We start from the raw sequence: 24702 nt of genomic DNA on the forward strand, positions 1-24702 counted from the left end.
GCTTGGAGTCCTCTCTAGACTCACAAGTTTGTTAGCAGAGTTTAGTTCCTTGCAGTTGAGGCCATTGATTGTCTTGCTTGCTGTTGGTCTGGGTCTGTTCTGAGGTCCTAGTGGCCATTGCTTACCATGTGGCCCTCTCCACAACACGACAGTTTGCTCCTTCAAGGCTGGTGGGAGCAATTTTACTCATGCTTCATGTCTCTCTGACTTGTTTGTGTCTTTGACCTTTAGGACTCTTTGAAGGGCTCCCCTGATCAGGTCATGTCCTCTCAGGATAATCTCCCTTTTGAGTAACTAAAAATCTAACTAATAATTTCCCTTTTGAGTAATTAAATTAGGGATTTTTCTTAATTAATGACATCTGCAAAATACCTTTTGCCATTTAATGTAATATAATCACAGGAATGATATCCCATCACATTCACAGATTTTGCCTGCACTCAACGGGAGAAGGTTCTATGAGGTGTCTGTAACAGGGGGCTCGAATTTTGGGGGCTGTCTTAGCATTCTGCTTACTGAGGGATTCACACACTTGGCTAACTTTCCAGCAGAGAGGGGCCTGTGCCATGGTGGTACTTACATTTAAGGATCGGGCTGGTAACCTCCAGGTGTCCTTGCAAGAGCTGTGGTTCTGCAATGGGGGTGTGGCCTTGTTGGAAAGAGGGAGGTTCCAGAGCTCAGAGCAGGTATCAGCCTGTTGTCTTGTTGAGCTAACTCACATCTGCTCAGCCAGCTCTTAACTAAGCTGTCAAAAACAGAGTGGAAATGTACCCCAAGGCCAGCCGAGCTTGTCCGTTGATTATGAAATCAAACACAATAATCTTAACCAATGAAATGGAAATATCCCCCATCTAATTTCATGTTATTATTCAGGGAAGCTTATTGTTTCTAGTTGGCTTGGTACCCTCTCTCCCACCCTTAGTTAGAAATAGCTGTTTATTAAAATTGCTTTACGGCCTCACTTATTAAAAAGCATTTATCTGCAGAAAAACTCCTTATCACTATGAAGCATTTCAGCCTTCATCTTTAAGTGCGATATTTTGAGATACAAATAACAACTCTCAAAATAATTTAGTAATAAAATGGAGTATTTGCTCAGAAAAGTCGAAATATCATCTAATATGACTAGAATAGGAATTGAATTGAGGCTTACTCAATTTTCCCTCTAGGAATCAAAGTCTAAAACATTGCAATTTCAGGTTGAAAATATCAGTTAATGGAAATAGCACATACTTAGGAGGTCAGCATTGCTGTGACTTTGGGCATGTGTGATCTAGGTGGGCCCAGCGTGAATGCTCCGAACATTCTAACTACATTATCAAAGGTGTCCAAATGAAGAGCTGCCCGAGTTCTCCGAATTCCTTTCCACTTTCCTTGGGAATTGTGGCCACTTAATTTCTGTATCATATGCAGTCTTAAATCTAAAACAAAAAAATCTAAAGCTTGAGAGATATAAAGAAAAATATGGCCTTTGGAACATTAAAAATTCTTTCTTAGTGGGAAAACAGTGCATCACAAGGAAGACAGCACATCACTTAACTCCCCTTTTTGGGTTAATAATTTTGTGCCTTTTTTTTTTTTTTTTTTTAGAGGGAAGGATGATGCTGTGTTTAGGCATGTTGAATGCTGCCCCCTCTCTCCTCAAGGGAAAATTCCTGTAATAAAATTTTGTAAGAGATATCCAGCTAAATTTTATTCATTTCCAACTCTTGAAGTTTTTGAATTTATAATAATGAACACTTAAGGCAGCAATCACAAACACTTATATAGTACTTATATACCAGGTGCCAGTACTCTTTATATGCTGACTCATTTAAACCTCAGAAAGCCCTATTTACCTTAGTATAATCATGATCCCCATTTCGAGAGGGGGGAAGGCAGTTTCAATAAAGTGTTTAAGATCAGTTAGTAATTGGCAGAGGCAGGACTTGAGCCCAGGGAGGATGGCTCCAAAGCTGTACTTGAACTCAATATGCTATACTGCGTGCTGGCTTTTGTGTGGGGTGACAGGTACCATGTGATGCTGATCATGTGATCCCAGCAATTGGAGACCCAGACACCTAGGAGGCGCCATAATAGATGTCTGTTTGGGTTAAGGACCTTCCAGAAGGCAGTGAAGGGTGGTGGCTCTTAGGAGGAGTAACATACAGAAAGGGGAAGATGGCTGTGACTTGGAGAGGAAGCAGGTGCTTAAAATGTCCCAGCTTTGTGCAGTGAGGAGAGGCTTGAGGTAATCTTCCAAGTGGCTTTGGGAATGAACCGGTCTTGTCTATCTCAAATTAATTTAATTTTTTTAAAGATTTTATTTATTTATTTGACAGAGAGAGACAGCCAGCGAGAGAGGGAACACAAGCAGGGGGAGTGGGAGAGGAAGAAGCGGAGGAGCCTGATGTGGGGCTCGATCCCAGAATGCCGGGATCACGCCCTGAGCCGAAGGCAGACGCTTAACGACTGAGCCACCCAGGCGCCCCCATCTCAAATTGTAATCATATGTGTGGATTCCATTATCTCTAACGGCTTACTAAAAATGGGAGTTCTCATCATTAAAGTAACATATGTGTGTCCCCACATCAGACTCAGAAGTGCGCTTTAATAATCAGTGGGCAATATTCTGAGCTACAGAATCTGCAAAAAATTTCCTCTCTTGGTTCTACACCTACAGTTTGGTAACTGTGGTAGGCAGAGTAATGGCCCTTCCAAGGTGTGCAAATCCCTGGAATCTTTGACTGTGTTACCTTTATGGGGCAAAAAGGAATTTGCAGACGTTATTATTAGATTAAGGCTCTTGAGATGGGGAGATTAACCTGGATTACCCAGGTGGGCTCAATGTCATCACAAGAATTCTCAAAATTGGAAGCAGCGGGAGAGTCAGGGGAGAGGTGTGATGATCAGAGGCCTGTAGAAGGTGGAAAAGGGAAACAAATAGATTCTCCCCCAGAGCCGCCAGAAGGAACAGCGCCCTGCTGAAACCTTATTGTAGCCCATGAAGCGAAGTCTGGTCTTCTGACATCAGAACTGTAAGATAATTAATTTGTGTTGTTTTCCGACACCAAGTTTGTGGTGATTTGTTACATCAGCAATAAACAGCAAACTCCTGCAGCAGCCATTGACTTCCTCTGTCTCTCTTCCTGCGCTGTGAAAAACAAAGAATTGTCTGTAGTAATTCACTCAAGAGTTTTTACATGAACTTACAAAAAAAGAAGAAAAAAGAGAAGAAAAAATTCTTTATAATACACATTTAAACCTATTTTCTTTTAAAGAAATGTCTTCATTAGCATATGACTTCATTTGTTCTATCATAGATTTAATGTCAACCTAATCTGTGTCTCACATTCTATAATCTATTTGAATTATTTTGAGTTTTATACTCATTTAAAGTTTCTCGATCCCAGAACGCCAGGATCACGCCCTGAGCCAAAAGCAGATGCTTAAGGACTGCGCCACCCAGGTGCCCCTCTTTAGGTCCTTTTTAAATCAGAAGTCAGTTCTGAAATTTAGATGTGGTCATAAAAGAACTGCTTAGAGGTATGTGTACAAGTCTTCAGTCTCGTCATCACAGTGTCACATGAGGCCCATTTTGTCAGGAAAAGTCCGTGATGCGTGCAGATTCTTAGAGCTCTGATACCTCTTTGCTTTGTAATTATTTCTTCTACCTTTTCACCTTTGGTTGGTTTTGCTTGTTGAATTTGCAGGTCTCCTTGTCCTAAAATCTGGACTTTAAATAGTTGCTATTAAGCCTCCAAAATCAATCAGCCTCTGGCTGTGCTGTCATTAAAAGTTAACTGCCTTCCCATTAATCCATTAATTGTGCAGATTAATTGGGAAAGCGATTCAAACCAAGGCTCTAACTTGGGGCACGTAAGCCAGTGTTTGCCTCCAAGTGAAAGCTTATCCTATTAACATCACAGAGTATTAAACAATTATATATATAATTCACACATGGCATATATATGAGACAATGCATAGAAACCGAGAGTCTGCTGCCACAATAAAGATGACTAGAAAATCACCCCGTGAGTCTGACTCAGTTCTAGAAAAAATACTGATAAATATTAACTCATTTTAAGTTGTGGCAATATGTTATTTTTAAATTTAAGCCACTGATTGACAAAGTTAGAAGCTCATGTTTGTCTTGTTTAATATATCTAAAGCTAGTATCCTTAAGTGAACGTTACTTTTCATGCTGAGGTCAAATTTAATACTCAAAGAAGCTAAAGAATTTAGCAGTGGTCTATACTCAGTGGAGTTTAATTGAGTTGAAATGTTATTTTGGATGATGATGAGAGAGAAAATCAGGATTGGCCTATATTTTGTCTCCTGCCCTTCTGAAAAATTATATTTTACTTAAGCCCACTTGTATCACTATTCCTTAAAACTTCTTCCTTTTCTTCTGTTTCTTGCCAGAATGTTAATTACTGTGTAGTAGCTGCCCCCCCACACTGATGGTTGACATAGCTACGGAGGGGAAATGGGGTGGGGTGTAACACTAACCATTTTTCAGTCTTTAAACCAGCCTCATGAAGCCGTAGGAAAAGCATAAAGACATTTGCAAAAGGAACAAAACTCGCCATTGGATAGGAATTAATTTGCAAGTCTGTTTTACTGGTTTCTGAGTTAGTGTGGTCCTGGCTGCGCTATACCCCAGATGAAGTAAGTCAGAGTGACCTGGAATGGGGCAGTCACAGGCAAGTCTTAAATCTCCCCCATGTGATTCTACTCTAGCAAGGATGAATTACTGAAGGTGCATGTTCCACCTTCTGTTCCAGAGACAACCTGGAGCTGATCCATATATTTTTTTATCAGGAAGTGGACGATGCTTTTTAAACATACCTGGGTCTTCCGGAAGTTCTTAGGTTGGACTTCTAGGGCTTTTCTTTGATGTGCTGAGTGAATGCTTACGATGATTACAACTGTGGGGATGCGCCTTTAAAGTTGGGAAGAACTCATTATCATGGCAGTAAAGGAAGACCCTGAGAAGATGCAAAGGCTAGTGGTTCAGAGTTCACAGTTGCAAGGGAGTCAGCCATCATCACTGGTGTTGGGCAGAGATTCAAAGGCAGGCAGGGAGGAGGGAAGGCTTTATAGTGGAAAAAAAAAGGGAGGCTTCAGTTATGCTCAGGTTGGAAGCTGTTGGCATGGGGAAGCAGAAAGCAGGCTAAACATCCTATGTGATTGATTAGGTATGTGTATTTGGGTTCTTCTGTATTTGGTAGAGATTTAGAAATCTTTACTAAATACATTTATGTAGTACTAAGTTGGAAGCAGGGGCAAACATTAGGGAAGTCGTAAGTTATTAGCCAAGTTTGGGGCCAGTTGTTACAGGGGTTATTGTTTGGCTTTTTGGGCTTGTTACTGTAGATAGTAGGTTGGCTTCCTGGGCTGGTTGCTGTAGGTTATGGGTCAGAGTTCTATTTTTGTATATCATCTGGCCATTGCCCATTTGTATATCCAGTCTCTTTGTTGGGTAAGAGTCAGAGGTACTCAGACTGGGCTTATGGTAAAAGAACAATATCGTTGTCTAACTTTTTGGATGAGATCTTGGCTTGTACACAATATTTTTTATATATGCTAGTGTAATTCCACAACTTCTTAGATTAGTTGATGATTTCTAATTTCAACTTAATGACAATTTCGATAATATAGATTAGAATGAACCATTCTGTTCAAGGAAATAGATTTCTTGAAGGGAAGGTCATTCCTTAATCCTGATGCTGTCAATGGAATATTTGGACTAGGTCTTTCTGAAAAGACTGAGATTCTAATGTTTCCAAAGCTCCCTGTCAAAGATCTCACTCCTGCCTCTAGTTGCATGGGAATTTTAAAATATTTTAGGTATAGGGGTGCCTGGGTGGCTCAGCTGGTTAAGTGTCTGACTCTTGATCTCAGCTCATGTCTTGATCTCAGGGTTGTGAGTTCAAGTCCCACTTTGGGGTCCATGCCCAGAATGAAGCCTACTTAAAAAAAATTAAGTATGTTTGCTATCTATCCTATCCTATCCCATTATATCCTATCCTATTCAGTCCTATCCTGTCCTTCTCAGTGAATATTCCTCTGAGAAACATGATTCATTAGCAGACATGCAAGTGATTTTGGCAGGTCTTCCAAATAATAGAGAAGGTTGTTTTACTCAGTGACAACTTAGCTGAATGCTACTGCAAGTCAGCCCTGTTTTTTGGTCATGTATATTTTAGAATACCAATACTTGTTTCAACAATGTACTTGCTCAGAATAGGAGTTCTGTATCCTTGGGTAAATTATTCAACTGTGGTGTACCTTTCTCTCCAATTGTCCAATGGAGTTAATACTATCAAGTAATATAGGCTATTTGTCAGGATCAAATGAGTTAATAATACATGTGAAGCACTGAGAACATAAGCAGCTGGTAATATATACCTATTATCTTAGTGCAGGTAGTATTACACAGAGATTAAGAAAATTGAATTACTTTTATTAAAAACTGAACAGCTTTTACTTACTTATGAGAATTATGCACTAAAGCCCTTTGTAAAATAAAATTAAATTACTTTCAATCGAGCTATATTAAAATACTTTCACTGTAGTTTGCATCTTTATTTGTAAGAGGCTACTGAGTTTTTTATATACACAGTTTGCCAGAGATCTAATTTATCATTGTCTTTTTAATGACAATGGTTAAGTTTTTCTCTCATGTGAAGAATAAATGGTGACTTTTCTGAGATATTGACCTGAAAGCTCTAGTTTTGTGTGTCTTTGTGTGTGTGTGTGTGTGTGTGTGTGTGTGTGTATGTGAAAATGTCTCAATATAAATTAGGTTAATATGGATATTCTAACAGAATTCGTTAAAATTGTCTTCTACATGTACTCAGTGTATAGATTTTTTTTTTTTTTTTTACAAAAAACAGATTAAAAACTCTAGTTTCACATTTCTAAGTGTATCAGGGCTAATGTGGAAATTCTAATATGATGACTATGAGAAAGGTTGAATAAGAGGTAACATAATTTTGGAAAAACACAGAGTAATAAGAGTGATGTCCATTTCTTCCTCTTATAGAAAAAGACATTAATTAACCAAACATGCCCTGCTACCGTTTTGAATGGTACAAGCCTTTCCTCTTAATGACTGTATTTTTAAATTTCATTAGTGACTGGAGTCTTAATGAGCTTCTTTGTCCCTTTGACCTGCATGTGCCTCCCCTCCACCACCTCTGGTCATAGAGACATCAGGCTGTACTCATGGTCCTCCTCTGGTTCCTGCAGGGAGTTGGGGCAGTGCAGTTCGCTACTCACCTGTGGCCACTGACCTAGGTGAAGGGTGGGGCAGGGTGGGAGCTGAGTCCCAGCGTGCACTGCGGCAGCCCACAGCCTGGGGAGCCCAAAGCCTGGGTAGAAGCTGTGATGACCCCCGCCCACCCTCTAGGCCCTAGGAGGAAAGCAGGTGTAGGCCAGAACTCTCTTGCTAGGAGGTAGACAGACCAGTCCATCCCATGTGCAGGTGGTGAGGGGTGCAAAGAGCAGCACTGAGGGCCAGGAAGGCCTCAGTCTCCCCAGGCCTATCCTAATAGGTGGGGAGGGCAGCAAAACACTTACATCCTGCTCCTGTAATTTGGCAACCTTCCTTCTTAGTGTCAAAAGACAGCTTGAGGGGAGTTGGGGGCTAGGGCCTCCACGCCAGTGCAAAGCAAGGGCTGTACAGAAAAGGAGTGAGTAGCACACATGCCAGTGATGTGCCAGAAGAAGAGGTGAGTGGGCTGCAGCACTGGGAGAGAAGTGAGGTGAGGTAAGGGCCCCAGGCTGGTTGGCACATGTGCTTATGGCGGCAGGAGGGGGCTGCAGAGGTTGAGCGTAGGGTCCCAAAGTCCCCCCTCCACAGTTAGCACAGGTGCTCCCTGCTTGACGACTTCTGTCTGGGCAGTGCTTCCGACACTTGCCGGGGTGGGTGCGAAGGTGCAGTACCTGTACACTATATATTTGCATATGTAAATGTGTATATTATATATGTAATACATGTGTTCTATGTATAATATATAATACTTATTTATTTATAATAGAATAATGTATAATAACGTTATGTATAACATAGCATATTTAGACATGTAAATACATGTGTACTAATGTATATATAATATGTAAATCTATAAAATAGACATGTAAATACATATATTTATACATTTATATATACATATAATATATAAACTAATGTATATTTCTAGTTTATATGAATTCATATTTATGTGTATGTATACATGTATGTATTTTTATTAATGATACATTTATGTATATAATATGTGTACATATAAAATATATTCATATGTATTTATATAAGGATACCATACAGTAAGTGAATGCCAACACTTACAATTTGATAGCCAGCTTAGCATTTATACAGCTTTTATACACATTATAAATGTATGTATGTACATTATAATATATGTATATGTATGTACATATATGTATTACATTATATAGTAGTAATACATGTATACATATACATATGTACATACACATTTGTACAAATGCAAATATGTGTATAATACATATGTACTATTATGTGCATAATAATAAATGTACATATATATGTCTCTGATGAAGGGACCAGGATGGTAATGATCTGACATAGTATTTTATTTAAAAACAATACGATTATGTTTTGAACTGAAATAGTATGTTATTTCAGATTTGAAAGCTCCTTACTTAAATACTTATATTTTTATGCACTCTGAACAATGATCATATGCTCTCTGAGAAGTTGTAAATTATTAATCTTGAAAATTTGAGGAAACCGAGAGCTCTAGATGAGAGATTAGTCCAGAGAAGCCTGGTTCACTGGGTTGCTTTTACTAGAGTCTAGTTTAGGGTTTCTCAGCCACTGCACTATTGACATGTGGGATTGGACAATTCTTTGTTGTGGAGTGCTGCCCTGGGCACCATAGAGTGTTTAGTAGCATCACTGGCCCCCACCCACTAGATTCTAGAATTTCCCCAACTTGTGATGACCAGAGTGTCTCTAGATGTCGCTAAATGTCCCCTGGGGTGCTAAATCACCTCCGATTGTGGTTCTCTTCTTTGCAAGTCTAGAACCTGCATCTCACTGCATTTACTGCTGCAGTGAGAGAAAACTTGTTTTCTGGAATTAAATTCACAGGAGACTGATATTTAATCCAGAATTCCATTTTATTAAGGTCTGGGGAGAAATACTCCTTTTACTCCAGACTCATTATTGCTGTCTGAAACCTCCCTCCCTTGGTTCAAGACTGTTGAAGATCAGTAGTTTTATAGTTTTTTTGTAATAAATTGCTTGGCACATCTGGAATAAGAGTATACAACTGCTTGAGAGACAGTTTATTTCTGTCATTATGGTATCTGATGAAATTCCTATACTCCAAACCTAAAGAAATAGTAATTGTAGTTACGGCATTCTTGCATACTGGATTCTAGACCCCAGCTCACTTTTTAAACATTGTGGTTCCACTACAGTGAGACAAGCAAATTAACCAAAGTCTGTATGTCAATTACCTCATCTGTAACGTAACAGTAATATTGGTATCTCAAAGAGGAGAGAGAGTGGTAAAGATTAATAACTGTGTGAAATGGTTGTAAGTTCTTAGCACAGAGTACTCACTGAACGTGTGTTTGTTATTAGTTTTATGTAAGAATAACTTTAGAATATTTTATTGCTAAATAAACACACAGTAGATCGTGGGGAATGTGTATGCTTGTGGTAAAACATAATAACGTCATGTAATCACCACTCAGGCCAATAACTGGAACTTTACCAAACACCAGAAGCCTCCCTGACCCATTTCCCATATCCCATGTCCTTTTCCTCATAAATGAAATAAACACCCGTTCTCTTTTTTTAACCTACTTTAGGCTAAAAATAGAACAGTATTGATTCTCAGTTTATAATGGCAAAAACAAATGAGCAGTAAATATATGCCCTCAAGAGTGATTGCACTGGAGAGGCATTTTACATCTGAAACATCGATTTGAATCTGCATAATTGATTGTGAATTGCAGTTAAACACCTTTTTTTTTTTTGGTCACACTTACACATGAATACTGATAATGATTCAAAAGTGACTGTACTTCTGGTAAACACACACCCACACGTACCCACCCCCCCAGACATAATGCACTTGCTTGTACATGCAGACACACACATAGTCCTTTCCACAGTGTACGGAAGCATTTTGGTAGTTGTTCATGGTTGGGCATAATCAGAATCAGAACTCCCTTCGTCAGTCCATGGATTGTGTGTTTCTTTATGTCTGCCCTCCTTAATACTTGAATTACCACCAGATCGACAGTGTCAGTACTTAAGCCAATCAATAGACATGCAGGAACTCTGGGCCAGTTATCAAGTCTGTCTCAAGAGTTAGCTAAAGAATTTAAGGTGTGCAGGAAGAAAAAGTGGACTCCAAATAAAAAATGAGACAGTCTTAAAAAGTAAAATGCTATCTCAGGCAAATTCTTCTGAAAGGCATGCCAATGTTAAGTTGGTAAATTTTTTACTGATCTCTTATACTTTAGACATTTAGCTTTAAAGAAAAACACATTTCAAATAGCTGGACTGCAAAAAATGTTGTAGTTTGAATACTTAAGCAATGAAACTACTAATGACTTTTTTTTAAAAAAGCTGTTCAGGCAGAATAAGCTTCATACAATTTCAGATAAATCTAGATAATTCCTAGATTAATTTAATTTAAATTAAATTGCTTATGTTAATTTTAAAAATGGGACAATAACCCTGCATGATTTTTAATTATGTTTATTTAACATATTAACATATTAACATAACAGATTATGTTAATTCCTAAATATGAGAGAAATATTTTTCTGGTTAGAGTAAAACATGGCAACAACTTAATAATTGTATAAAATAAAAGACACATATGTAAAGATTGCATGGAATGAAGAACTAGTTGAATAAAATAAGCATATATGGATATCAAGGTCACCATGAGATTATTCTTATACTTTCCCTCTCTCTTTGTACCTTATTTTTAATTTTATATGTAATACACATAAAAGGATAAATGATAGACTGGTCTATACTTTCGTGTATATCCTTATGTGCATGTTGATATATACATACACGTATGCACACACACTATATGCACATTGCCTTCCTCCAGAAGTAACCACTATCCTGAATTTTATGCTTTTCATTTCTTTGTTTTTTTTAAATAGTTTTTTTAAAAAATCACACGTATTCCTAAACAACATATTGCTTAGCTTTGCTTATTTTTAAGATACGCAAACTGTCAAGTATGTCTTATATGGTGTTCTACAATTTGATTTTTTTTCACTAAAAATTTTGTGTCTAAGATCCAGCCATTATCTTTGGTGTGCATTGGTGTATTTCCTTTGTACTGCTGTATATTATTCCACTGTGAAGAGTACTATGATTTATTGCTCTGTTCTTTGGTCATTGGATGTTTGGGTTGTGAATGATTCTTTCCTATTATGAGCAGTGTTGCTGGAAATTGCACACCTCCTGGTGCACAAATGCAAGAGTTTCTCTAGGTCCTTGTTTCCCAACTTTTCTCTTTTTATGGGACAGAGAAAATACTAGTATTTGTATCACATCCTTGGGTTAGAAAGGCAAATTCCTTGAGACCAGTGGTTCATCCTAGGGATACTCTGCCCAGGATGATGTGTGTATCAGTGGAATTGGAGGAATGTTGGGGTATAGAAAGTTCAAATGGACAAACTAATGACAAATTGTTTTTTTAAAGTAGGTGCTCAGATTTACACTCCCCCCCTCTCCCCCCGCCCAGCAGCCTGTTGGAGCTTCTCTTGGCCCACATTGCAGATGATCTGGTGTTGTCAGAATTCTAAAATCTTGCGAATATACTGTCTGTAAAATAGTATCTAACTGTAGTCTTGATTTATACTTCTTTTTAGTGATGACTTAGCCTATCAGTTTATATAGGTTCTGTTCTGTGAGCTCTCTGGTCTTCCCTTGTGCTATTTTTCCCAGTGTGTTTTCTAACTGATTTAAAGGTAGTTCTTATTTTTCTTTATTTTTTAAAAAGATGTATTTATTTTAGAGAGAGAGTGTGTGTGAGTTGGGGAGGGCAGAGGGAAAGACTCTTCAGGCAGAGTCCTTGCTGAGTGTGGAGCCTGCCCCAGGACTTGATCTCACGACCCATGAGATCATGACCTGAGCTGAAACCAAGACTTGGACACTCAACCAACTGAGCCACCCAGGCGCCCCTGTTTTTCTTTATTTTATTTTAGTTTCCTTAATTTGGAATACTAATCATATGCTGTTTTGCACATACTTTCACAGGTGATGTTTCTCTTTACATGTCTTTTGGCAACCATAATTTCTTAATTTTAATATAGTTCATAAATCTTTCCTTATATACTTTTATTTTAAATTCAGTATACTGATTAGGTATTTTTGTTTCTTGCTTAGGTAAACCTTTTTTCTATCTGAAGATATTATTTTATAATTTCTGTGAGATTTTCCTTCCCTATTTTCATATTCTTTTGTCTTCAAATGCTTTTTCTTTTCTTACTGAACTTACTAGACCTCTAGTAGAAAATTTTGTATAAGCAGTAGGAATATTGTGTTAGAGATCCTGATATCTTTTGTTTTGTTCTGTTTGTTTGTTTGTTTGGTCTGTTGAATCCAGGGAAGTTTCAGCACCGTACTAACCTGAGTGTGGATTTTCCCTTTTGGCAGATGATTGTGATGAGCCTCTGGTGTCTGCCTTGTCTCAGGCATCATTCAGCAGTTCATCTGAACTTTCTAGCAGTCATGGTGCTGGATTTGCAAGGCTGAATCGAAGAGATGGTAAGTCTGCTTTTTTCCTTTTGATTAGTTCATGATGAATCTCATTAATTTTCCATTCTCTTGTAATGCAATCATTATGAATGATATATTGTGAAAGGAAGTACATGTCTCAATCAGCAAATGGCCGGACTCATGGGAAGCATATGACCTGTAGGACTGGTTCTGGAATGGCAAAGGGTCATGTCCTATTTTAAAATCCTGTATCATCATTTCAGCACCCGAAGAACTGAATTCCTTCAGGATGGTGAGCTTTATATATCTCTTATCAGATAAACCTTTCTATAACAATATACAATCATTATATATACAGTAGCCATGACAATTTAATTGACCCTCTATTTCAACTTAAATAGGAAGCTTGCAAGAAGTTGTTTTCAAAGATGCTAGTTATTTAAAAATAAGAATCTCACAGTTTGCTTAATTCTCAATGTAGGTGACATGATTTTCTCTCCTGTGGAAGAAAGGGAACTTAATAAGTTTCGTGCTCCTTTAGGAATACTCCGTTCATATTGTTGACAATCTCTTAGGTAGGTTGTGTTCGATTGCTTGAATATGTTTAAAGGAAAGTGTAGATAATTAAAAGGCAACTTGCTATTTGAAGTAAGAGAGAATTTCAAAACTCTGCACACTTAGAGACAGCATCGCCGTGGCCCTTTTCCATAATACACTAAGGCAAAAGCCGTCTGCACTTACATTCTACGGAAAGAGGCTTGGCAATCCTAGCACAGAAAATATTTTTAGCAACCATGAAAAAATAGACACCGACATCATATATTATTGAAACCGTGATTTGCTCATTTATTATCCCCTTCTCGCATGCCATATGTCAGCCACTTCTTTTCATTTTTCTCTTCGATGTTATCCTTGGTGCCGTTGTAATGCCTGTGCACAGTGAGCACTGGACATAACAAATAGATCATACATGTGTGTGTCGGTCTGTGTTTTGCCATCTGGTACACATGATAAATATCTAACACTTTAGCATGACTTTAAATTTAAGTTTATTTTAAACTGATACCTCCTATTATTTGAGACAATCACTTATGTGTGTTTCTGAGTGTGAAAGTATCAATGGGAGAGCAAGCACAGAGATCCTTGTATCAAATGGGGAATTTGAGGAGCCTTGAATACATTTGTGTAGATAACTGCTTGCCTGTTACTTTTATTTGCCTTGTCGTGAGGGTTAATGGTCACAAGGACTCTCCCTCCCTATTTGCAGTTCTGAATTCTTGACTGGCTGCAGGCAAGCAAGCTCTCCTAGACCCTCTGGAGACCAGTTCAGCCCCTGCCCCCGTAGTTCTCCTCACAACACTGATCTTACAATGTCTTCTCCCTCTTATACTCCTTTCCAACGTAAGGCAGGGCTTTACATTCACCACAGCTCTATTTGAGTAATAAGAGCTTTCCTAGGATCTGGACCGTGGAAGGATACAAAATTTAATTTAACTATTTATCTTTATTTCATTTGTTGAGATTCAATAAATCATACAAAAATATATGTATTAATTGGATCAAATCATATTTTACATTAATTTATAGACTCATCTGAAGTCTCCATCAGTGAGACTCATTTTCATTCTTAATTCGTTTCTATGGCTCTTGGTGAACCACAATATCAAACTTCATGAATCTCATTTGCATGTTAATGAATTGGAAAAACAAAACAGGATCATTTTAATTATCTTTTGCTGGTTGTCAACCTACTTGATTACATTTTTTCTTTTTTATTTAGTTTTTCTTTTTTGTTTCCTCTTAATTACATCAAGTGTTTACAAAGGAATGTCAGATTTGAGTGATTTATTAAAGGTATATATTATTTCTACTATCAACATTTCTCGTAGTTTATTTATTTATTTATTTATTTATTTTTGAAGATTTTATTTATTTGAGAGAGAGAGATACAACAGAGAGTGTGAGCAGGGGACGAGGAGAGAGAGAAGCAGGCTTCTGGCTCAAGTGGGCTCCCTGCTCCTCAGGGAGCCCGACGTGGGGCTCAATCCCAGGACCCTGAGATCATGTGAGGCAGTCGCTTAACTGACTGAGCCATCCAGGGGCCCCTCTTTGTAGTGTATTTAGATCAGGCTGTGGAAGGCTGTTTAGTCAAGTCAGGAGGTCATGTATAAATAAGCCAAATCAACAAATGAAGGTCTAAATATTTCAGAAACACAGAGTAACCTTTCGTGTGGAATCTAGAAAACTTAGAGCCAAAAACCAAACTAGAAACAAAGAATCAAGCTCATCCAGCTGCTGTTCTCCATCTGTGAGATAAACGCTGTGGTTAACTGTGAAAATAAGGAGGCCTCGTTATTCCCGTGGTGGGAGAAGGAGACCAGGAAAAGATACTGTTGAACATAATGAGTCTACCAGGAGAGAGGAAGAAAAATGAACATTTTTTGAAGGTATATTAATTTAATTTTGCCACTTGAGTGCTGTTGTGGGTTGTGTCCTCCAAAAAGATGTATTCAGGTTTTCACCCTGATACCTATGAATGTGACTCTGTTTGGACATAGGGTCTCTGCAGTGTGATGAAGTTATGGTCATATGGGATTAGGTCATACTGGCTTAGGGCCTTGTAAAGAGAATGAGATTTGGAGATACACAGAGACAGAAGAGACCAAGAGAAAAGGGCAGTGTGGAAATGGAAGATGTAGAAATGGAAGCAGAAATTGGAATGATGTGGCTACAAACCAAGAAATGGCTCTATTGCTAGCAACTGCCAGAGGCTAGGAGGAGGCAGGGAAGGAGTCTTCTCTAAAGCCTCCAGAGGGAGGAGCATGGACCTGCCAACACCTTGATTTTGGACTTCCAGCCTCCAAAACTGTAAGAATAAGTTCTGTTGTTCTAAGCTGTCCAGTTAGTGATATTCAGTGATAGCAGCCCTGGGAAGCTAGTACAAGTGCCGTCGAGTAAATGACCTCTTTTCCATCCTTGTTTGTACTGGGAGGCTACCTCCCAATTTGAACCTGAAAGATTTCGTAGCTCAGAGAAGTGTAATGTAATGGTAAACAGCACGGACAAACAAAAACCTGCCACTGCTAATACTGGCTACGTAATGGAATTCAGCCTCTCTCTGCCTTTACATAATATTTTGTTGCATATTGTTGCAGTTTCAGTGTAGTTTGAATTATGATGGCCAACTAAAGTTACTGTTGTCAATGTCAAGTTCAAAAAGGCTCTAGTGCACCATTTGATAGTCCAGGTGTGTTCTTAGGACAGAATATAAGGAAGCCACATATGTGGAACTGTTCTTCATGCTGCAGTGTAATCTAAATGACAGTTTTTATTTTCATGTACTTGGGAAACCTAGGAAATGGTTTATTGCAAACTGATATACTTGTGTGTACATGTAAAATAACAAAGCAGTAAATAGTTATTATGCAGAGCAAAAATAAAATACTTATATGTATGAGTGCAAACATGTATATGTACATGTGCTTATTTATATAGCAGATTTCTTCCGTAACTGAAAAATACTGCAAGTTTTCTCTCATCTATTCTGTAAGATCAAAATATATCCTATTTTGCTAGAAAGTTGAATGTTTGTCTCTATTTTTCCGCTGTCAGGTTTTTTTTTAACTGCAGCTAAACCCTTCTACTCTAGATGCTTGCAGAGCAATGTTTTCCCCATGCCTATAGAATTTGCTGTTAAAATCAAGCATCTATCTGTAGAGAAATTAGCATATTTGGTTCACTGACAGAGAGAACTTCCATTTTCGGATGTACTTCTAATGAGAATAATTATCATATTCTATACAGAGTTATTTGGTTATTTTTACTGCCCTAAATCATTGTGCTTGTTCACATACAACTTTTATGCCTAAATTAAAACCCAAAAGATAAATCCCTAAGGTATGCATGATGCATGTCAGTGCTGAAGAGGACAGATGAGGTGACTCTTTCCTGCTGTTAAACATATTGTGTAAAATCTTTTATAATTATCACATTTTAAAAATGATAATGTTAATGCACTTAATAACCAATACTTTATGAGGAAAAGAGTAAGAGATGAATTTTGCACAGCACTGGAAAAACTCAAGCCTAAAGAAAGGGGAGCCTCATTGACACAGTGGGTGTGGGTCAGGATTGTGCCTGAGAGGCCCCCAGCACCAGAGATGGGGTGCAAGCTTCCTGACTGAGAATACAGATTTGGTGCACTGGGCATGGTCTTTTCTTGTATGTGTTAGAGAACAAAAGATGCCAGCAGTTTATTTGCTTCCAAATCACCTGCTTCCCCATTACACCCAGAATTTGATGTGCCCGAGTAAGCCCTTGGCACCTGAATAATTATCTAAATTGCAAGGGGCATACACCTCCATGCTGATTCGGGCTGTGAGTACATGACTTCTTACCAGCTCTGCCTGATTCTTCTGTCTCCTGCCCTAACTTATCTCCAGGATTAAGAGATGTACAGTTCTTAACATGAGATGAGAGCAGTTAAACCCAACTAAATCCCTGAATAGTCAGATCCCTGAGAGTTGCCCCTGTAGTCACAGAACACAAGCATCCCCAACACACTTGAACCTTAGCTAATCTACTGTCATTCTCTCTGTCTCCAGTGGATCATAAAATTTTAGGTGAAAAGCAGACCCTTCACTATTAGCCATATCTGAGACCAGGTCACCATTCTTGGGTTTGAATCACTGCTACCTCTTACTCATTTAAGGACAGAAAAAATATTTAATCACTATGCTTTGATTTCCTAATTTTCTTTCCTTTTTTAAAAGAATTATTTATTTATTTGAGAGAGTGTGTGCATGCATGCGCAGAGGGAAGGGCAGAGGGAGAAGGTGAGAGAATCTTTTTTTTTTTTTAAGATTTTATTTATTTATTTGACAGAGAGTGAGAGAGCACAAGCAGGGGAGCAGCAGAGGGAGAGGAAAAAGCAGGCTCCCCGCTAAGCAGAGAGCCCGACTGGTGCTCCATCCCAGGACCCTGGGATCATGACCTGAGCCAAAAGCAGACACTTAACCTACTGAGCCACCCAGGTGTCCCAGGGGTGAGAGAATCTGAAGCAGACTCAGGGCTGAGCGCAGAGCCTGATGACTCCAAGAGGGGCTCAAGTAAGATCACAACCTGAGCCGAAACCAAAAGTCGGATGCTTAACCAACTGCACCATCCAGACACCCCTTTAATTTCCTAATTTTCTATTGGAAGAATAGGGATGGTACTGAAATGGTATTGACTTTATTGAAGATGATCTTGGCTCTGGTATGACCACAAGAAAAGCACGTTCCCAAGAGCATGTTAAACAGTTCCAAAGTGTGTCCTGCTCATTAACCACAGTTTAGCAAACCTCACAGGACCAAATGCATACATTACAAAGGTAATCTCAGGGAATTCAGGCTTCCATATAACTCTGGTAGGAAGAGTTGATTTCTTCCTGATTAATTATAAAGCAATAGGAATTATTGTTATATTTTATATGTTTATTATTAGCTTGAAGTAAAGATAAGACATTCTTCTATATCCTTAGTCAAAGCCTGTGAACTAGGGTGATCTGATGGTTTTATTTGAAGTTTTTTTTACTTTTTTAGCAATTGGAAATTGGTTTATAAAGTTAAAAAAAGAACTTCCAAAGAGATTAACATTTTGATAAAGGTTTGGAAAATGAAGTTCTAGATCAATTTTATGGTCCGTAGTGTGTCATCTATGCTTTTAGATTATATTTTGTATGCTGGCCTTGAGAGGATGGAATAAAAATGAGTGAAGATTTACATCTTATTTCTCCATATGCCTATATCCTGTGTTCATTAAAGCAGAGGAGAGTTTGCTGTCATTTCTGTGATTAATATAGAATCACTTCCACTCTTCTATTGATTCACTTGACTTAATACCAGAGGCGATTGTCCACCTGGCCGTTTGGCTCTCTCTTTACTTCTGATGTTGCCCTCCCTTCTGGGCTCCTTCCTGAAGGATATGTTCCATTCTCTTCTCCTCTCTCCTGCCAGAGTCCTGGTCTTCCCTCTATCTTCCCTTTATCGTCTTTGTCTGCCCTGTAGCACACTTCCTTCAGCTCTAAATCAATCTGAGAATGTAATCTGAGTGAATGTGCCAAGTAACCAATCCTAAGCAATATTATAGTGATAAAAAAATCTGGTTTTGGCAACATCAAAACTAGATCGTAATACTAAATTGTGAGTCTCCTTAGGGAAATGAAGTTATTTCTTTTTCTCCTTTCCTATAAAAGTATGGAGTTGAATTCGAGGATCTCTAAACTCTATGCCAATATACTCTCCTATTGGTACTATTCTAGAGGCGGTATCTTTTCTTTCTGACTCACTCTAATAATGGAGATTTTTTTCAAAGCATGTGAGTGAGTGAAATTGAAGGCCCTTCAATAAGAAAGTAGGTAGGGTACGTTAAGGCAGATTGTTCTTCTCTGTCTCCTCAAGTGAGAAGACACAGAATGCTCCTGGCTTAGGAAATGCCTTAAATTGCCATAAAATCTAGGAATTCAAGTTATAGATATGATCCTACTGAAATTGATACAGTGGCTCAAATTTGGTCAATTAAAATACATTCATAAAATTTAGAATTATCATTAACACATAATGTACCTTTCTTTGTGTATATCTAATACTTTTCAGAGTGCCAAGTAGGAAAATTTCACATGTAGATACAGAGAAAACCGTGAGTTCAGTAATCATGTGTTGTGTTAGGTGGATTCTCCCAGAAGCACACCCTGGGCAATGATGAGGTGCCAGTGGTTTATTAAGGGATACGTACGAGGAGAAAACAGTGAGGGAAGTGGGGGAGAAGGCAGAGTGAGGAAGGGAAAGAAACCAAACAATCACAAGTCAAGTCCCACACACAGCCTGATCCCCCAGCAAACTCTGGATGATCAAATTGTACCTAAGATGTTGTCTTCCCTCATGGTAAAGGACCTGAATGGAGCAACGTGGCTCGGTGTATGATCAGTTTAGGAAAGTTACTGTCTTAGGCAGCTTGGGCTGCTGTAACAAAATCCGTAGAGGTCTTAAATAGGAGTTATTTATTTCTTGCGGTTCTGGAGGCCGGGGAGTCTGAGATCAAGATGGTGGCAGATTCAGTTCCTGGTGAGAGCCTACTTTGGTTAGTAGACAGCCACCTTCTTGCCGTGTGCTCACGCAGCCTTTCCTTGAGGTGTTTGTGTGGAGAGCCCATCTCTCTGTCTTCCTCTTCTTAAAAGGGCACGAATTGCATCATGAGGGGCCCACTCTCAAGACCTGTTCTAAACCGAAATACTTCTAAAAGGCACTAAATACCATCGCATTGGGGGTTAGGGCCTCAACTATGAATTTTGGGGAGACACGTTCAGTCTGTAATAGCTGCATTTCTATAAACTAGTAAACCAACCAGGAAGTCTTAACTGCTTGAAGATAGCTGATAGAAACCCAAGATAGCCAGGCCTTCAAGGGGCAAAGATCCTGGAGGGAAAGGAAATAGTATATAGTGAGCATGACATTTTCTGCACCAAATAACAGTGCCTCAAAATATCTAAAGAAAAATGTTCTGTTTTCTAACAGAAACAATAGGAGAAACAGACAATACAAATTGAAACACAAAGCAGAGTGAGGGGTTTTTAACTGCTCTTTCTCTCTCTTATTGAGGAAGTAGGCAAAAAACAGTGGAAGTACAGATTTTAACAGCAAAATTAATAAATTTGATATAATATGTAATTTATGTTTATATAATGGATAGGTTGTATAAAACCCTGCCCCCAACAACTACAGAATACACATTCTTATCCAATGTACCTTTGAATATTTACTTAAACTTATTCTGGGCCATAAAAATTGTTTGAACAAATGTCGAAGGATTTAAATCCTACAGATTAAGTCCCTTGGATATAGTTGAGTTAAGCTAGAAATCAATAATTAAGAAAAACTGAAAAACTTAAAAAGGTGTAGAATTTAATTAATTAATATACTTTCCAAAAAGAAATCTCAATGGAAATTAAGGGATATTTTAATTCAGTGATAACCAACTATTGTAGATCAAAATTGAGATGCAGCTTAGTCCAAACTAATAGCCTTACTTGCATGTATTACAAAAAAAGGCAGGCTAAATCTTAAATATTGCCTATTTCTTCAATTTCCTGAGAAATTCTTTAAAAAATGACAGATTAGACCAAAAGTAAGGAAAAGGAAAAGAAAAAAGTACATTAATTGATGCGACAGAAAACATGCAATATAACAATAAGACAAAAATATAACGAGAGGATATTTCAACAAACTTTCTGCTAATAATGGTGAAAATTTAAATGAATTGAAAAAAATTATTCGAAGAACACAACCTAAAAGGTTGTGCCCAAGAAATAAAATGGAGAACTTAACTATCCCTCTGTCTGTTAAAGATAGTAAATCCATAATTCACACGCTCCAACGGAGAAAACTCCAGGCTAAAATGCCTTCATACGTGAATTCTCCCAGATACTTTTAAGGAAGATAAAACTCTAATCTTCCACATTCTCTTCTAGGGGACAGAAAAAAAGTCAAAATACTTCCCAACTCATTCTGTGAGGCCAGCATAACCTTGATACCAAATGCTGTCAAGGACAAACAAGAAAGGAAAATTAAAAGCCACTCTCTGTCATGAATATAAATGCAAAATACTCCAAACAAAATGTTAGCATATATGTGTGGAGGGACTGGGACTGAGCCTCAGAATGCGAATGCACCTTCTTGGCTGGAAGGCACATGTGCTCTGCAAGCAGGGTGGGTTGCATCACCAAAGAAACAGTGAAAGCAGGGGCCTAGAGTCTTCTAGTCCGATACCATATGTAAGAATACGGAGCATCTTCTCTAGGAGAGGATTGGACAGAAGTGTGAGGATAGCCAGCAGTAGAAAACCATCTCTCTCTCTTTTTTTTTTTTTTTGTATCCACTCATATTAGAGACTATGGTCATTAAAGATGTGCTGTAATCTGTTGGACATCTTTTGGGTGACACTTAGGTCCTCTCAGCCACAGCTTTCTCCAGCCAGTGAGGTATGGAGCAACTCCAGCTTCCAACAGGTATAACAGGACCTCCTCTGGGATTGTACCACTTTCCTGAATCTCCCTGCCCATGGTTCCCTTGCTGCTCCCAGTGAATCCATGGGGTATTGTAATTGTGATAGTGGAGTATGGGAAGTAGTACCTGCCCGTGAGGCTAATCTTGACCAATGGAGGACAAAAAAGGGATGGATAAAATCCTCCTGCTTTGTCCTCAGGGTGGAAGGTTCTGCGATGCATCCCAATTAGGCTGCTCAGAAGTGTTAAACTTCTCATTTTATTCATGCATTGTTTTTCTGATTTTGTTTTGTTGTCTGTCTTGTATCTCATGGAGCGCCTTTCTGATGATTATTTTGAATTCTTTGTTGGCAATTTGTAGATCCTCATTTCTTTGGGGTCAGTTGCTGGAAGTTTATTAGTGTCCTTCGGTGGTGTCGTGTCTGCCCAATGTTTTGGATCTGTATAACCTTGCATTGTTGTCTGCATTTCAAGGAGCACCACAGGACAGGTCCCTGGGCACGCAGGATTGGTCCCAGACTGTGTCGGAGAGGGCCTGGAACTGATTCAAATGGCTGCGTCAGGGTCCACAGCTTGGACCAAGGTCTGTAGGCCTGATTTCAAGGGCGTGGAAGAGCATGTCTCTTGCCAGACTCCTGGGTGGGCAGGACTGCTTAAGGACGGTGGCTAAGAGGGGCTGGAGCCAAGTCACGGAGCCACTTCAAGGTCCAGTAGGATCAAAGTAGGCAGGCCTACCTCTGGAGGCATGAGCGGGTGTGCCTCGCTCCATGTGCTGAGTGAGTTCCGATCTGCAGCTGAGAGAGTTTAGAATGGGGAGCAGGACCCCTTCAAGATCCACGAGGTTTGAGGGCTGACCTCTGGGGGCAGGCTCCTGGAGGACGGGCAGGACTGCTTCCTGATCCGGCAGCGAGGGGCTGGCCCAGTCCCTGCATGGGCAGAACTGCTCTGGGAGCAGCTGGGAGGGTCCGGAGCCCAGTTGCAGACCTGTTTCAGGATCTTCCTTTTTTTTTTTTTAATAATATTTTTTTATTATATTATTATGTTAGTCACCATACAGTACATCCCTGGTTTTTGATGTAAAGTTCCATGATTCATTACTTGCGTATAACACCCAGTACACCATGCAATACGTGCTCTCCTTACTACCCATCACCAGCCTATCCCATTCCCCCACCCCCCTCCCCTCTGAAGCCCTCAGTTTGTTTCCCAGAGACTGTGGACTCTGGGAAACAAATTCAGGATCTTCTTCCTGATGGAAATTGGAGGGCCTGCCTCCAGGGGTGTGGTCATGTGTGTTCCTGGTGGGACCCTGGGAGGGGAGAATTGCTCCTAGCCTGTGGCTAGGTCCCAGAGCTCCCAAAAAGGCACTTTTGTCCATGCAGGGCTGCCAAATTATTGTTGCTCTGGGGGGTTATGAGCTGGAGACTTCCTATTCTGCCATGTTGCTGACATCACTTCATATATTCTGTATCTGTCTGTCTATCATTACTGTTGTCTGTCTAATGATCTGTAGTTTAAAACCTGTTCCCATAAATTATCTCATTTGATTTTTAACTATATCCCCTTTGAAGGCTGCCCTGCAGATGTAATTCCATGAGAAAAGATGTGAAAAAATTACATGGTTTTGTAAGGATTTCTCTATGTTTCTTCTCAAATAGGACTTTATATCAAAGATTTTCTCCTTCAGTGGGAATTGTCAGGTCTTTAAAGGTCTAATAATTTAAGTAGAAAGCTAGCCCCAAATCCAATTTAAGTGATTTGAGGATTGTTATTTTTCTCTTATCTTTTTTACCTTTTAAAAAAAAGTTGACATGTAATGAATATTAACAATAGAATATAAAAGGGACACATGTAAGATGGACTATGTAATTGGCCATATAAAATGTAACTGATTTAATACACTATATAAAAATATCTGACCGTATAAAAATGAAAAACAGGATCAGAGACTCTGTGCCAAAATGGGAATGTTTATGTGGGTTTTTCCAAAGCCTCTTCCTTGACCTTGGCATTGTGCTGCCCTCCTAGAACGAGCTGGCCCACTGCCAGGGCCTCAGGAGGAGGCCTGTGCAGACAATTCCCACATTTGCGCTGGAGGAGAAACATGTCCAATAATCTCCTTTCTTGTATTTTCAACTGCCTGCTGGAATTTTCCAGCTGCCTACGAGATGTGTTGTCTTTACAAAAAAGCTCAACGTATCTTAAGTTAAATATATCACCTCCAAACCAGCTTCTGCTTGTAATTATTTTTCTTTTCCGGTTCCTGGTGGTTATCTTAATCACCGTGGCTTAACATTCTTAGAATCACCTTTTATTTCTCTCTTGATCCCTCCTCCTAAAGATGATAAGTTCTATGTGCAGATGCATGGTTTGCAATCTCTCTCTTACATTCTTTTTTTTTTTTTTTTTTTTTAGTTTCCATTGCTTCTACCCTATTGCAGTTTTTGGATTTCTAACCAAGGTTATTTTACTAGACCCATAACTGCTCATGCAATTTTGAGGCTTTCCTCAATAAAAATAAATTTTCAAGCACACTTGTGACCTTGTTTTTGCCTGTTTAATATTTTTCAACCCCACCTTCATTGCACATATGGATGTTTCTGAATGTGCTTTCTTAAGTCCATCTAATATTCTGCAGTGGTTGAGCAGATAATTTGATAGTTTTAAGGAAAGAGGAAAAGATATTCATAAACTTTTTTAGGTTAAATAGTAAGGTAATCTATGAATTGTCTACCATTTACTAACAGAGTATAGTTTCTCTTAACTAACCCACTTTTGCTTAATTTGTTCTACAAATCTAATTATTTAATCTAACTAAACATAATAAATACATGGTATTAATTCTATGATTAGCACAAACACATAAAGAGCTCATTCAAACATAAAAGCATTAATGGATTAAAAAAGTAAGAAATAGAAACTTGAA

General features: G+C 38.8%; 1 protein-coding gene across 6 annotated transcripts in view; it reads left to right on the plus strand.

The window, feature by feature from the left end:
- Window positions 1–24702, plus strand: part of CNTNAP4 (contactin associated protein family member 4) — a 241629-nt gene that overhangs the window by 22144 nt on the left and 194783 nt on the right. For all 6 annotated transcript variants that reach the window (XM_008689726.2, XM_040633615.1, XM_040633618.1 and 3 more), the window contains exon 2: window positions 12674–12784. In XM_008689726.2, coding sequence (XP_008687948.2) covers window positions 12674–12784 — 111 coding nt within the window. The remainder of the gene's footprint in view (window positions 1–12673; window positions 12785–24702) is intronic.

This window comes from Ursus maritimus, unplaced genomic scaffold, assembly GCF_017311325.1.
Source record: "Ursus maritimus isolate PB19 unplaced genomic scaffold, ASM1731132v1 scaffold_19, whole genome shotgun sequence".
Taxonomy (NCBI): domain Eukaryota; kingdom Metazoa; phylum Chordata; class Mammalia; order Carnivora; family Ursidae; genus Ursus; species Ursus maritimus.